General features: G+C 30.7%; 2 protein-coding genes and 1 non-coding gene across 4 annotated transcripts; all 3 read right to left on the bottom strand.

The window, feature by feature from the left end:
- Nucleotides 1-3,143: 3,143 nt before the first annotated feature.
- Nucleotides 3,144-3,227, bottom strand: TRNAL-CAA. The gene has a single exon. It is a non-coding gene; the product is annotated as a tRNA-Leu (tRNA).
- A 52-nt stretch (nucleotides 3,228-3,279) lies between these two features.
- On the bottom strand, nucleotides 3,280-4,938 carry LOC122594571 (purine permease 1-like). The gene is made up of 2 exons (XM_043767008.1): nucleotides 4,130-4,938; nucleotides 3,280-3,910 (listed from the first exon to the last, which is right to left on the bottom strand). Exons 1-2 carry the CDS (start codon nucleotides 4,874-4,876, stop codon nucleotides 3,578-3,580), a joined length of 1,080 nt encoding a protein of 359 aa, XP_043622943.1. The 5' UTR covers nucleotides 4,877-4,938; the 3' UTR covers nucleotides 3,280-3,577.
- Nucleotides 4,939-12,689: 7,751 nt separating this feature from the next.
- Nucleotides 12,690-15,099, bottom strand: LOC122594572 (purine permease 3-like). Of its 2 annotated transcripts, XM_043767011.1 has the most exons (3): nucleotides 14,334-15,099; nucleotides 13,451-13,741; nucleotides 12,690-12,950 (listed from the first exon to the last, which is right to left on the bottom strand). In XM_043767011.1, the coding sequence occupies exons 1-3, from the start codon at nucleotides 15,075-15,077 to the stop codon at nucleotides 12,933-12,935; spliced, it is 1,053 nt and encodes a 350-aa protein (XP_043622946.1). In that variant the 5' UTR covers nucleotides 15,078-15,099; the 3' UTR covers nucleotides 12,690-12,932. The 2 variants fall into 2 exon arrangements, with proteins under 2 accessions (XP_043622946.1, XP_043622944.1); XM_043767009.1 differs by lacking the exon at nucleotides 12,690-12,950 and having other exon boundaries at nucleotides 13,103-13,741.
- Between the last annotated feature and the right edge of the window lie 202 nt (nucleotides 15,100-15,301).

Below are 15,301 nucleotides of genomic sequence, written 5' to 3'. Positions count from 1 at the left end.
TATGAAATATTTTCTACAAAAAAATATTTATTTGAAAACCTAATGACTTATTAACAAATATTAGAAGAGTCCTAATTGTTATCAAAAAATATAAAAACAATCCTAATTGTTATTATATTATCATAGAACAAGTGATTGAAAATAAACATATGCGTGTTATGAACGCGCATCATGATTAAATACATATACTTGAATGTCAAGTTCGGGATCACAAATATGTTTATATTTCAATTCTTAATTATTTTTCTTAATAATATCACATTATGAGTACATTTGTTTCAAAATATATTATAATGGAGAAACTATTATATATAGCATGTGCCTTGTGAAATGACTACGGAAAACAATTCCATCAATATGTCTAGGCTAATAATGACAGTGAGGAACCTATGATTATTGTACTACAACCTGCAAAATATAACACGTAAAACCGTGTTTTTTTTAAATTGTAAGCTTTTATGACTTAAATGTATAAAGATTTAATATTGTTAATATCGTAAATCCCGTGTCCAGTGTTGGACACGGGTTTAAAATATAGTTAATAACTATTTCATCTTTTTTCTTTACATTACATAAATCACTGCACATATACCTGTCGTTTTTTTTACAAGGTACCGTCGCAATATACAAAAACCTTACTAATTATAACTTGCTAAAAACATCAAATCATAGAGTAACTTATACTTCGTAATTTATAAATCTTAATCTTAATCTTAATATATACTAAAAGGCAACTAACTTAACTTCAATTGTCCAATCATAACTCTCGATTTGTCTAAATTATGCTATTAAACATGTGACTAAATTATATTTTATTAGTTTTAAAAAATTTTCATTAAGAAAAACAACAACTCGAGATCTATGAATATACTTAAAAAGAATCCCATGTTATTTAAAATCCTATTACCCACATGATAACTACGGATATAAAATCCTATTACCCACATGATAACTACGGATATATTTAATCTATCTAAATTATGTTACGGAGTATTATTTTCGTCAGTTTTGGACTTTTGGTAGAATTGATATTACTATAGTAATCAAACTATATAAAATGAAATACTATTATACTATTAATATTTTTTACTTTTTTTATTTTTATCATTGTTGTAATTAGATAAAGATAATCATCTATTACCATCCACAAAATCATCACCTTATCTTAATCTTATCTTAATATATACTATAAGACAGTTGAATTAATGACTAATTAACCAATCACATCGTTCGATTTCATCAAATTGACTTTTGATGATGTCATCATTTAGATAAACTCCAAATTAAAAATCCTAATAATCATTATCCAAATATATTATTATATTAATATTTATATTAATTTGTAGAAAAAATCTCATTAATTTACACTCTTTAGCCCTGAATACTTAATTTATATTTATTTTTAGTCATCAACTTAAGAAATTTTTTTAAAATTTACAATCGTTTAATTAAATAAAATTTTTTTAACATATATATGAAATATTTTCTAAAAAAAAATCTTTATTTGAAAACCTAATGACTTATTAACAAATATTAGAAGAGTCCTAATTGTTATCAAAAAATATAAAAACAATCCTAATTGTTATCATATTATCATAGAACAAGTGATTGAAGATAAACATATGCGTGTTATGAACGCGCATCATGATTAAATACATATACTTGAATGTCAAGTTCGGGATCACAAATATGTTTACATTTCAATTCTTAATTATTTTTCCTAATAATATCACATTATGAGTATATCTGTTTCAAAATATATTATAATGGATAAATTATTATATATAGCATGTGCCTTGTGAAATGACTACGACAAACAATTCTATCAATATGTCTAGGCTAATAATGACAGTGAGGAACCTATGATTATTGTACTACAACTTGCAAAATATAACACTTAAAACCGTGTTTTTTTAAAATTGTAAGCTTTTGTGACTTAAATGTATAAAGATCTAATATTGTTAATATCGTAAATCCCGTGTCCAGTGTTGGACACGGATCTAAAATCTAGTTAGAACCTAAAAACTAATAAAACATTTGTTATTGTTTGAAACAACGATGCGTAAAGAAAATAATTTTTTGTATTATATTCGGTCAATTATGCTACTATATGTTTCCCTAAAAGCAACTATTAAAAAAAAATCAACTACACCACCTTAATATGATTTTCGTAGATGAACAAACTTTCCCATAATGCTACAAATCAACTCATCAAACATATTAAATAAATACACGGATGAACAACAAGATGGCAAGTAAAAAACAGAACAACAAATGTAATATTGAAAAAGATGAACGATGATATATGATTTTTTTTTTAAATTTTAATTTAGCTTACATTATTTACATCTAACTAGCTTTTTTACTATTTTGAAATATATTTTTACATTTAAATGCTTAATTTTATTTTAATAATGTCAAAAATCTTCCGTATATTTAACACGGGTCAAAAATCTAATTAAAATCAAATGATTATTGTTATTAGTAATTAAAATCAAATTATATTTAGGAGATAAAATCTTTTTATATAAACTAACACCTACAAATAAAATCACAACATATAAAATTATTGAAAACCTCATGAACTAACTGTTACTTTTATTATTTTTAACAATCATGGCTAACGAAAATAAATTTACTTTTTTGCAAGACATTAATGAGAACTCGGTCAATTATGTAATCAAAGTTAAGATATTATTTCTCTATAAGAGTTGGTAAAAAAGAAACTCAGTTACACCATCCAACCTTGATATAATTTATCATTCAACATTTACATTTAAATATCTCAAATCCTTAAGTATATTCTTGGCTTCTTGCATTTAAAGTATAAGTTTTTTTTGTTTCATATACTAATTCTTATATTAATAATGTTATAAAAACTCGTATAGATGACACGAGTCTAAAATCTAATTATGAGTATAACAATAATGTTAAATGATGTATTTGTTATCTAATTGTTTATACTAAAAAAAATCATGAAAACTTACATTACATATATTATATATACGCATATAGGGTGGGGGGTGGGAATTGAGAAAAAACCGTAAGATCATCTGGAAGTTAACTTTCTGTTAATGTTTTTATAAGTTTGAACGTACGTGAACAAGTTAACAAAGTGAAAATAAATTAGGAAACAAAAAATATGTCAGAAGTGGGATTTGAACCCACGCCCTCTCTCGAAGACCAGAACTTGAGTCTGGCGCCTTAGACCACTCGGCCATCCTGACTTATTTGTTCATTTTCTACTTACAATAATACAAAAATAATTCTAGTCAGCTATTGAATACAAGAGGTCTATTAGTAAAAGCGCTAAAATTCTTACAAATTATAACAATACTTCTTAAAAAACAGTAGTAATTAATCACCCTACAGTCCTTACAAGTTGAGTACAACAATACTAATTTCTCAACAGAATTAGATCGAATTGTTAAACATTGTCAAGTGACTTGCATGACTGATTTTTGGACATCAAGCAAATTAGCTAGAGCTAGCTACAAACAAACTCTAAATTATTGTTATTAATATATCATCTAGAGCTATATATATATATTTGCATATATATACATCATCAAATTAGCTAGTGTGGTAGTAAAGATCCTAGCTCTTTGTCATGATTTACCTTCTTGATGTTTCGAAGCTCTCCGTAAAAGTAGGAAACAAAGGCCCAAAGAGATAAAGCTAGAGATATTCCTTTTTCGACTTGGAACTTGTCATGGAAGAACAAAACAGCTAAAGATTCCGTCACAGGCAGCAAAGAAGCAATTATAATTCCGGACAACAATGAAGAGGCACAAGAAATGACTCCAATTACTCCCAAGAAGAAGAAATTCCAAAGAAGTGCAGTCATAGCTAGAACCACGTAATATGTCGTTTTCCCGAGCTCAAATTCATTTGCTTCTTGAAGAATTGCCTAAAAAGATAGCGAATAGGTGTTTAGATATATGATATATTTAGTAACCAAAATTTCTAAAGGTGATTATATGATATATCCATTTGCTTCTGCTTCTGCTGTACATAATAATCAGATAATCAATTCTAATATATAGATTTCGTAAATAGGTAATATACTAATACATATTACCCTCGATCAGGTAATTACTTATACTAAGTGGGAGGGATCGGATTATACCTTAAAATCGTGGTTGATCAGCATTCCGACAACACAAAAGGCAGTTGCAAAGAACGACATAACAAGCTGCATTTCCATGACCAAAGCATAAGTAATGGGCTGCTTAGCTTTCTTGAAAGTTAACTCAACTGAAGGAAGAACAAACCCATACAAAGCCGATGCACCTAATGTCACGAAAAACCCCTCATAATACTTCATACTCGATTCATGGTCAGGACGGTCTGTACTAGAATGGAGAGCAAGAATCACAGCACCAAGAGACAACAAATATATAGAATTGACAGTGAAAGCAGATAACTTTTGTTTAACTAAAATAAACGCGAATCCGGCATTAAACACCAACTGGGTAGACATTATAAGAGCAGATGTAGAAACAGGTAGACGAGAAACGCCATAGGTAGCCATATAATCATCCAAGCCAGTCAAAACTCCAAGAACAGCACAATGAATGAAAAGAGAAGGAGTCAAGGAGAACAACTTAACTTGTCTTCCTTTTCGTTTTTGGTACAAGAACGAAACGATTATAGGGACAATCATAAACGGCCAACCGCCTGTTAGGAGGCAGCTTGATAACCAAATTCTTTTACCTCCTTTCACAAAGTAAAGGCGCTGAACCAACGGGCCGCCACAGTTGCCTATGGCTAACATTAAGGCGTTCAAAGCAAGCATGGCTCTCTTCATTGTTTTGCTTATGTTGTCATCCTTTCTTGGTTGTGATAATTGAGTGCTTGTAGCTATTGGGTTCATCTTTTTTTTTCTTTCAAATGATCAAATTCTCTATAAAAAGTTATAAACAGACAATTATATTAGAACATGTGCATATATATGCATATGAGTATTACTTTGTGTGCATATATTTATACATAATAATTTAATAGCGTCTATAGTTGGTGACTTGGTGATAAATATGAAATGGAATAATATAAGCTATCAAGTACATGTGGCAAAAATGATCGGTTGAGTGATATGCCACCATTTCTTTGTAAATATGAAAAAGGAATGATATATCTACATTAAATTTTTTGTTATATACAAAAAAACATATATATATTATATTGCTCCAGTGTATAATTGTATATAAAGCGTGAATTGTTGTAGATAGCAAAAACTTATTATAAATTTATCATTTTTTTTTAATACGAAAATAATCGACTTTTGTGATATGAAAATAAGGGCGACATCATTTGTCAACCATTTCTGGATTTTCGAGTAGAAATAATTCAAGAGTTTGTGAACTAGAAGAATAACTATAATCCATTTGACCATTTTTTTTATTAGAATTTTCTTATTTGACCGAGATAATCAATAGATAAATAATTCAATAATAACAAGTATTGGCAGCATATATAACCTCAAGGCTCAAGCTATAGTAGAGTATATAGTCGATAGTAATTAGACCATTCGTCACACACACAAAAAACGAACGTTATATATGATGTCAACATATGTATATATATTCTAAATACGTACAAAGAATGAATATAGACCATTTATTACCTCTTTTTGATGCAAGAATAAGATCAATTAATACAAAGCAACAAGGCTGCTATTAACACAAAAACTAAGAGGTTTAGGCCAAGAAAGTTGGGGGGAATTGAATTGAATGAGGGAAATTTTGATGCAAGAACAGGAGATTTTTGGGGTATATAAATAGATAGAGAATTGATCATGTAGGAAGCAGAAAGAACTACGTACACCATGCAAAAATCCTTTAAACACATATTTGATGACACAATGACCTTTCTATTCTTCCTAGAATTTGAGCATCTATTCTTATTCCTAGAATTTGAGTATCTATTCTCATCTCATTAATTTCTATAAGTTTTGGTCGGCCTATTTGGTTCATTCTTAAAATATTGTTTTAGCTACTTGTTTTTGTATCATTTATGTTGTTTTTGCAGCTCTACGAATTACTTTTGTAAAAAAAAAAAATTTGCATCAAAGATGAAATTTGTAAAATTTATACAAATGAAAGTGCACACTTAATTTGATAGTTGACATACATTTTACAACAAGCGAAACAAACATTAGTAACCTACTGTTCATGTGTTATAGGTCCCATTTAATACTTTTTATGACGTATGGAAAAAAAATCAAGATACAATTTTATCCTCAACTAAGGTAGAGAGTAAGAAGCGAACCTTTGATCTTTGTCTTCAAAAGCATTTGATCAATTTTCTTAGTTTCTATAACCTAAGCCAATCTAAAAATCAAATTGGAAATTCAAAATTCAATTTTGATTTCGGTATTGGGTACATTTGGTATCAACAAGTATTCAACATGCATGGATCCCGATGCTAAATATTTAGTTTATTTATATTTATTTTTGAACAAAGTTAGTATATAATTTTGAATAGTTTGTTATAATACTATTGTCTTCGAGTTGATTGATAATATATAATTTACATTATGGAATCAAACTTTAGATAATTCAATTCGTTTCTAACACTTCACAATCTGATATAAAGAATTGGATAAGAGCCGTTTTAAACATCAAAATTCAGTCAAATAGGTTATGTTTTTCAAAACCTTTTTGTAGTTGCTTTTGTTCTATAGTTAATTGTCCCTCTATAATTGTCTTTTAAAAGAAATATTGTAAAAAGTACGAGTAATTATAGCATAATTCCATTTTTCATATTCAACAACAAAATGTATCGTTTCATGCCTTTTACATATTCCAAAACAAAAAGTATCGTTTCATGTTACTTGAATCTTTGAAAGAATCAAGTAGAGTAGAAAGTAAACTAACAATCAATCAATAAATATTTATAAAGGTTAGTTCAATAAACTTATGGTAATTATATGAGTAAACCAAACTACCAACCTAAAAGTAACTTAAAAATGACCAACAATTGTCTTAGAGGAAATATGGCAACTAATAACCACCCTTCAAAATGCTTTGATTTACTTCTCTTCTTTTTAGTTTTGTTATCTCAGTTAGTCAGTTTTATTTGATTATTTTTTGAACTAAAATTTAACTAACACATTACTTTTTATAATACCTCTTAACTTTTAATTTTCTTAACTCACCTTTTATATTTTATTAATTTATACACATATTTCCACACACATAAATAAATTAAAAACATAAAGACCTCACGCCACTCATTCTTCATCTCTTAAAAAAACTCGACGAGACAACCATTTTTTAAAAGCAACAAAGACGGGGTTTCATAGTAGATAATGTAAAAAAAAAGAAAAAACTAGTTGAAGGTGTTCACTTTATAATTTAGTTTTACTATGGTAAGGGTTTTATACAACATTCGAAAAAGATGGCATTTAGAATTAAGACCCATCTCTAAGGCTTGCTTTGAATAGTCTTTAATTTTATCGGTTTGATTCCTAATTTTTATATCCATTCCTACAAAACAAACAACACTAATAACTTTCATTCATGTTCTTTGATTTTCAAATCCACATAGGTCAAAAGGAAGTATATAACAATAACAAGACTCTTAGTAGAAGGAGGCATAACTTAAATAGTCTTATCTCTATTCAAAGGTTTGATTCTAGAAGGATCTCTGGCTTAGGGCTTTACCTTTGAAAAAGTATTTTTAACAGCAAGATGAAGCCAAAACCGAAGAGGAAAACTGAAATCTCTTGATCTCAGATCTAGATATAAAGAGAACTCTAATGATCCTCAATAATTTATGCTAACTGCAATGGTTTCTATGAAATACTCATAATACCACTGCAACCAAGTTGAGCGTTTATTGAGTAACTTGAACTCAAGCTCGTCTCAATTAGGTATAACTATCATCGTGCTCGAGCCTTGTATTTAAGCTCGAAATACTTAACAAGTCAAGGTTAGTAGTTATTGTGTTATTCAAACTTATGTATACACCACACACTTTCACATTCAGTAGTTATTGTGTTATTCAAGCTTATGTATACACCACACACTTTCACATTCAGGGGAGGCCCGGACGGGGTTGGGTTGGGGGGGGGGGGGGGTGACCTCTAGACAGGGCACATATTTGAAAGGGACACAAAATTGTTAATATTTAGGATATGCCCAATATTAATGTTCGAAAAGAAACAGAGGAATATTTAGGTTGAAAATGTGAGGAAAGAAAACAGAGGAATCTAAAAAGATTTTTCCACGTACGATTTTAATTGAATTAACCAAGATTACTTAAAGCAACACCACTGTCAATCTAGACAACTTGTTAAACATATTCTAGTACTGTTGTTCATTTATAGAGGGCTGCATTTTTGATAGGCTAGAGTAATCTAATATTCTGACTGTGTTGCTTAAAAGGCCCAAGAATCCTACGGCAGAAAATTGGGCTCATGAATTAGTGGCTGTTCTACGTCGATCTTTAAGAATAACCCTGAATAACATCAAATCCGAGCCTCTCTCTCATTTTGAATATATTCTTCAACAGCAGTACATCAATTGAAACTAATTCGGATGAGGGTGAGTTCTTTTGATAACTCACAAAAAAGGAATGTAAGAACAAAATTGGGCCACTCATTTTGTCTCATCATTTCTCTCTTTTATAAAATAAGAAAATTCATCCAAATAATTCAAAATGTTTTATATCACAAACCGTAAATCGTTAGATGAAAGGAAAAAAAAGTATGGGTAGTCTTAAAATTTCTCCCTCTTTCATTAGATATCAATTCGATATATTTTTGACGACATTTTAATTTTCATTTTCTTTTTGGTATTTACACATAACCTACACATGTGTAGGTTGAACGAAAATTGTGATTCAGAACGGGTTTCGCCCTTAACGAAATTTATAAAGGGTAGCTGGTGGGGGTGATAGGTCATTGAGGGTGATTGGTCATAGTGTGATAGGTCATAGTGTGATAAGTCATAGAGGGTGATAGGTCATAGGGGGTGATCGGTGATGGGTTATCTATCTAACGTGTTCCGCCCTTAGCCACTATGGCTCCGCCATGGACTGACAAGCTCCGCCCTTAACCTTCATTGTTGTGTACAGATGATCATATAATAAATTTCATGTGAAAACAAAAATCCTACACATGTGTAGGTACATAAGTACAAGTAAAAAAAATTAAAAAGTCGTTAAAAGTATATCGAATTGCATCTCTATTGAAAGAGGACGGAATGTTAAGACTACCTATATATTTTTTTTTCATCTGACAATTTACGGTTTATGATATAAAACATTTTGAATAATATAAATAAATTATGATTTATCATTGAAGAGAAAAAAAATTGAACAAAATAAATGACCTAAATTTGTTCTCACTTTTCTTTTTATTCTCAATTATTCTCAAATAACCCTTTCTCAATTTGGATAATTGTTAGGATTCCTTGTTTCTTAACTTTGGACAAATTCAATCCCAATATTCTCATCAGCTAGAAATCGAATCCCAGTATGAACAGAACTAGCTAGCTACATCTTCTATAATCCTCAAAACTTAATTAAAAACACTATTTGTTTCCATCAAATCATGCATAATTTATTCCTACAATGGCACTTGAGAGGTGTTAAAGGACAATTTATATGTGAACCATACATCATATACTAAAAGCAAGCTGACAATAAGCATATTGTTGCATTTCTTCTTTCTTACATAAAAAACAAAAGATTACCCCTATGATCATAAGTGATTACCCCATTATTATTATTTTTATAAGAGATTTACCAGTTATTTTTTTTTTTTGAATGGCAAAGATTAACCCGCTATTAGTAAGAAGTGTTTTTCTAATCACTAAATACATGATAAAATCGATGCCTATATAAATTAAGTTAGCTAGCAAATCGTGTTTTAACATGTTCGATGTGCGTGAAATTCTCAACTTTCAAACATGAAAAGAGCTTGTTTCACACTTGTTTTTGGTGGTTTGAGCGTGACATTTTTTCGTTTAATGTATCAAAAAAGTTAAATGATGAACTTTAAGATATAAAAAAAATATATTTTTAAAAATAGTAAATAATATTGCATAGTACATTTTTTGCTTAACAGGTACTCAATTGCCGGCCAACATTGTTTTTTTAAACGATTTCGTTTTGAACAATGAATGCACGGTCTTTAGAAGGCAACTATCAACACAACTATATTTTTTCCAACTATATTTTTTCCAGTTAAGTAATTCTTTATGCCAAGTCTCAAACATACAAATCTGCATCACTTGCTACAATGACATTTTATACTCCGTATTATTCAGCCAAGTTGAAGATGAAATTAAGCGCGACTCTAGTCAACTTATATCCAAAATCGATCGTATACCCCATTTTCAAAGTAGAGCGCGTTGAAGCAAGGAGTCACCACAGGTGGCTATGGCTACATTATATGAGTATATGCTGCTCAATGAAAGCTTACCCTTTCTCGTGCCTTTGTTCATCGTGTTAGATAGTAGCTAGCTAGTGTTTTCATATCTTTGATTTTCCTCTTAACTTAAAGCAATTATTCAGTACTTCAAGCTAGACCATTCATAAGAAGAAGAAAACATACTTAACTAGCTAGGATTAAGTGCATAATTTAAAATGTGGCTGTAATAATTCTTTATTATGTGTAGCCAACTTTCAAATTCTTTGTATGTCTTAAAATTTCAAGTTAATTTTGCATCAGTACTATGTGCCCGGTTACATCTATACGTTGGGTAAAAGGTATATCTGGTAATGTGATACTCAAGTAATTAGCTACCACTAATTTAACCTTGTCAGTCTACAAGCCATAGGATCAGGCAAACATATGCATGTATAATAGAAACAACTCGACAGTTTCATACACACGGCATAGTTGTTTGAAACATAGATGCAGATGATTAAAAAAAAAAACTTGATAAGTAAAAGATGCACTTAAAAGACTACAAAGTCCTACCGTTAAATGAGCATCTTTGTTGATCAAGATGTCACCTTTATTGATCAAGAAGAAACCAAGTTCCATGGGTATAATCCTTTAGCCGCATTTTTTTCAGATATATAATTATACCACAACACACAAGTTGATGATCTTTAAAAATGTATGGTGGGTGAGATGTTTAGGCGATTATGAGTACACAAAATCTAGTACGAAAAGATCAGAATCAACATAAACAACATGGATAAAATTGGCACTTTTGCACCCTCCAAAATGCTTTCCTTTTACCATATTCTCCATTTCATATTATCTTTTTTTGCAACTTTCTTATATAATTAACATCCCATATTTAATGGACCAATATGGCCCAACTTTGAAAAACTCACAAAAGTTCAATAAATATATTGGAAAATTGAAAATATGCAATGAGATTAGTACCAACTAAGGGGTGTTTGGTAGGGTGGAATGGAAAGTGTGGACATAGAATGAGAATCACTTCCCTTATTTGGTTACACAAGATAATGGAAATGAAGAGGTAGAAGGGGGAATCATTTCCATTCTCATGATTCTTCCTAAAATGGTGAAAATGGAATCAAATTAACTTTTTTTTCTAATGTATTTAATTATTAATTTTACTTATTTATATTATGATATTATAATTAGTTTTTGTTAAAAAAAAATTCATATTAATTTGTTTATTTTTTATATTTCTCTTATTATGATTCTCTGTTGTTACCAAACAATGTAATTATTCTCTTTCCAAATATTCATTCTCTTTTCTACCATTTCTATTCTTTATTATATTTTCATTCTCAATGATTCCCTCGAACCAAACGCCCCCTAAGAATAATTCGGGGAAACTTTGTAATCATTTTGTTTCCATCAATGCTTTTCGGCAAATCAGTTCTCTTACACCCTTGGCATTGGCAAGTTTTAACATGGAGTCTATCGGCCTAATAGATATGATTGAGGCCCTTTTTATTTCCTTATCGGTTCTTTCCTTTTGTGTGTGTGATGAGTTTTGGCAAATTTTTGGTCTTTTGACACATGAGTTCCCTTACACCCTCACAATTTGACAATTTTTGACATTTTTCAATAAAAAGGATAGAAGATACATGGCAACTTGACATTGGCTAAAAAACTAATCAAAATGGTGTTAAATTTTGGTTTTCACTACACCTTTGCCCCTTAAAATGACCTAAAAACAATGATTAACATTGGAGTGTTTACTTGAGATATTTCACATGCATCTCACTCCAATAGAATCATCCAAATTATTGTATCAATTAGGCTTACTTTTTCTTTGCCTAAATAACATCACCAATTTCCCAGAACATGAAATTGATCACCTACGCTATATTCTCGAGTTTATAATTAAAAGAAAAGAATAGATAAGATTGGATAGAAGAGGGGAGGGAAAGAAAGTGTATACATATGATGCATTCTTAAGTTTTATGAAAATTAAAAGAAATGAAAAGAAAAGAAAGAATTAATTACATTCTTGAGTTAAATTGGAAGAAAAAGAAAAGAAAAAAAAAAGGTATGATTTGACAAATATAGCCTTTTTTAAATAATTATTAGATGTAAGTTGAAGGGTGAGGTGATAATTTTATATATTTACATTCCCTTTCTAGCCAAGTCATGCCAAATTGGCAAGAAAACTTTAAGCCTTAAAACATCCAATTTTTTTTCTATCCTTCTTTATCATTTCTTTTATAAAATAAACTCAAGAATGAAGATTCAAAGGAATTTCATATCATTTCTTTTCTTACTCCATAAAAACAAAAAACTCAAGAATAGAGTGTAATGTATATCATCCATGAATTTTAATTAACAAACTCGAATTCGATCACCACCCTTCTCTCTTTGGTGAATCGTTATCATTTTTTTGGTGACCTTTTTATCAATGCAGTGCGTGTAACCCCATACCCATCTCCATCAACAGAACAGTTACTCTATTCATCTTGACCATTATCATCTGGTTTTTCCCACCCTCAATTTGGAACTTTCATCATCTGCTTCAATTCATTAGAATCCCCTAATTCGGTTTCCATCAAAATGTTCGTGTTAATGACGTTCTTGTTAATAATTCTACCATGACATAACGGGCTGGTTTTGATTTTAACCATGTACCAATACAAGATTAATGAAAAACAAGTTTACAAATTACGCACAATGCTTAAGCTCGTTTAGAAAGCTTTTTGAGTGAAACTTTAGTAGCTCAGTTGACTTACATCCTACCTATGTTCTACAACACGGAAAAAAAAAAAAAGCTTAATGGGTTGACAATGATATTCATTGATAATTACTATATTTTAATGCGATTTAACTACAAAGTTTTGCATCAAAAAATGTTACACGGGTCTTACTTTTTTGATGAGTAACTCTTTCTGGTTTTATGATTACAAACATGGACTCTCTCTATCTAGTATTAATCGTTGCAGCCTTTATTTTCAAAATTGTACAAGGCATGCATCAACAAACTTTACAAACCTACGGCCCTGGCAATGAGCGAGCTAGTGAGTGGTCATGCTTTACCTTATTGATATGTCGAAGCTCTCCATAAAAGTAAGAAACAAAGCCCCAAAGAGATAGAGCAAGAGAGAGTCCTTTTTCCACTTGAAATCTTTCATGGAAGAACAAAACAGCTAAAGATTCCGTCACAGGCAGCAGGGTAGCAATTACTATTCCAGACAATAAAGAGGAGGCACAAGAAATGACTCCAATTGCTCCCAAGAAGAAACATTGCCAGAGAAATGCACAGACAGCCAAAATCACGTAATATTTCACTTTACCGAGCTCAAACTTCTCTGCTTCTTGAGGAATTGCCTAAACAAAATGGTGAGGAGATTTTAGAATTGAGTTTTGAAAGAGATTATATCATGTTTTAAGTAATCAAAATTATAAAGTCAACTGCAAAAGGATGACTATTTAGATGTGCTTCTGCGGTTTGAAATCGTTAGAATAAGATGATAGTTGTGTGTTTGACAATTCTGATTAAGGCAACCTAAAGTACATTATTGTGTGAGAGGAGGCAGATTATTAGATGTAAGTATGTGACCTAAAATAGGTTAATTTCAATATCTCCCAAAAGTTGTAGATTGGTGGAGACACCCTTGACCCCACGTGCCTTTGGCCATTGTCCATCTTACAAGGGATAGCTCCAGGAAACTCCTCTAACACAGTGGGGCACGCTGGAGGCATGACTTGAACTCAAGACCTTATCTCCCAAAAGTCCTTATAATGAGCACATGTGGGTTTTGTAGGTTACTTTTTAATAGGTAATGAGTTATGTTACAAACTGATATTAAGCTGATTTTCCAAGAAGTAGAATATGTTTTTCTGTGAGGACTAAACACAGTTTAATGTGACTTCAAGACGCAATTATCATATAATTAACTCAAAGACCTATGGGATGTACCTTGAAATCATGGTTGATTAGCATTCCGATAGTACAAAAGGCAGTGGCAAAGAATGATATGATGATCTGCATCTCCATGACTAAAGTATAAGTAATGGGCTGCTTAGCTTTCTTGAAAGTCAACTCAATTGATGGTAGAATGAACCCATACAAAGCTGAGGCTCCCAATGTCATGAAAAACCCCTCATAATATTTCATGCTCGATTCATGATTAGGACGATCCGTGCTGGAATGCAGAGCAAGAACCACAGCACCAATACATAGTAAAAATATGGAGTTGATTGTGAAAGCAGATAACTTTTGTTTGACTAGAATAAAAGCAAATCCAGCCGTAAATGCCAATTGGGTTGCAATTATAAGAGCAGATGTTGAAACAGGCAGACAAGAAACACCATATGCAGCCAAATAATCATCCAAACCAGTCAAAATTCCAATGACGACACAAGGAAGAAAGAGATTTGGTGTCATAGTAAAAAATTTGGCTTCTTGGCTTCCATATCTCTTTTGATATAAAAATGAAAAGATTAATGGGATTATGATAAATGGCCAACCGGCTGTTGGCAACCAGCTCGATAACCAAATTCTTTTTCCTCCTTTTAAAAAGTAAAGGCGTTGCACCAACGGGCCGCCACAGTTCCCTATAGCTAAAAGTATGCAGTTCAAAGCAAGCAGGACTTTATTCATGGTTTTGCTCATCTTATCATCCTCTTCTAATTGTGGGTTGCTTGTACGTACCGAATCCATACTTTTAAATTTTGCAGGTGAGTTTTCTGTAATTAAAAAGAGCTACCATATTATACTAGAACATATACAACTCTGTAAGTATACATATTGAACGCACTGTCAAAGATACATAATGAAGTAATGAAGAGCACCTTTCTTGATAGATCAAGGAGACTTGAGAGAATTAGTAAAACTTCTACTTTTATAGTAAAAATTAATGTTAGCTTATTGTTTTTTGTTATAAA

This window comes from Erigeron canadensis, chromosome 3, assembly GCF_010389155.1.
Source record: "Erigeron canadensis isolate Cc75 chromosome 3, C_canadensis_v1, whole genome shotgun sequence".
Taxonomy (NCBI): domain Eukaryota; kingdom Viridiplantae; phylum Streptophyta; class Magnoliopsida; order Asterales; family Asteraceae; genus Erigeron; species Erigeron canadensis.
This window is presented reverse-complemented; position numbering and strand designations above follow the sequence as displayed.

Excerpts from the sequence above, each read along its gene's own strand:
- LOC122594571 (XM_043767008.1), bottom strand. The coding sequence starts at position 4,876 with ATGAACCCAATAGCTACAAGCACTCAATTATCACAACCAAGAAAGGAT. Across the intron at positions 3,911-4,129 it reads TGATCAACCACGATTTTAAG|GCAATTCTTCAAGAAGCAAA; the intron begins GTATAATCCGAT and ends CTATCTTTTTAG.
- LOC122594572 (XM_043767009.1), bottom strand. The coding sequence starts at position 15,077 with ATGGATTCGGTACGTACAAGCAACCCACAATTAGAAGAGGATGATAAG. Across the intron at positions 13,742-14,333 it reads TAATCAACCATGATTTCAAG|GCAATTCCTCAAGAAGCAGA; the intron begins GTACATCCCATA and ends CATTTTGTTTAG.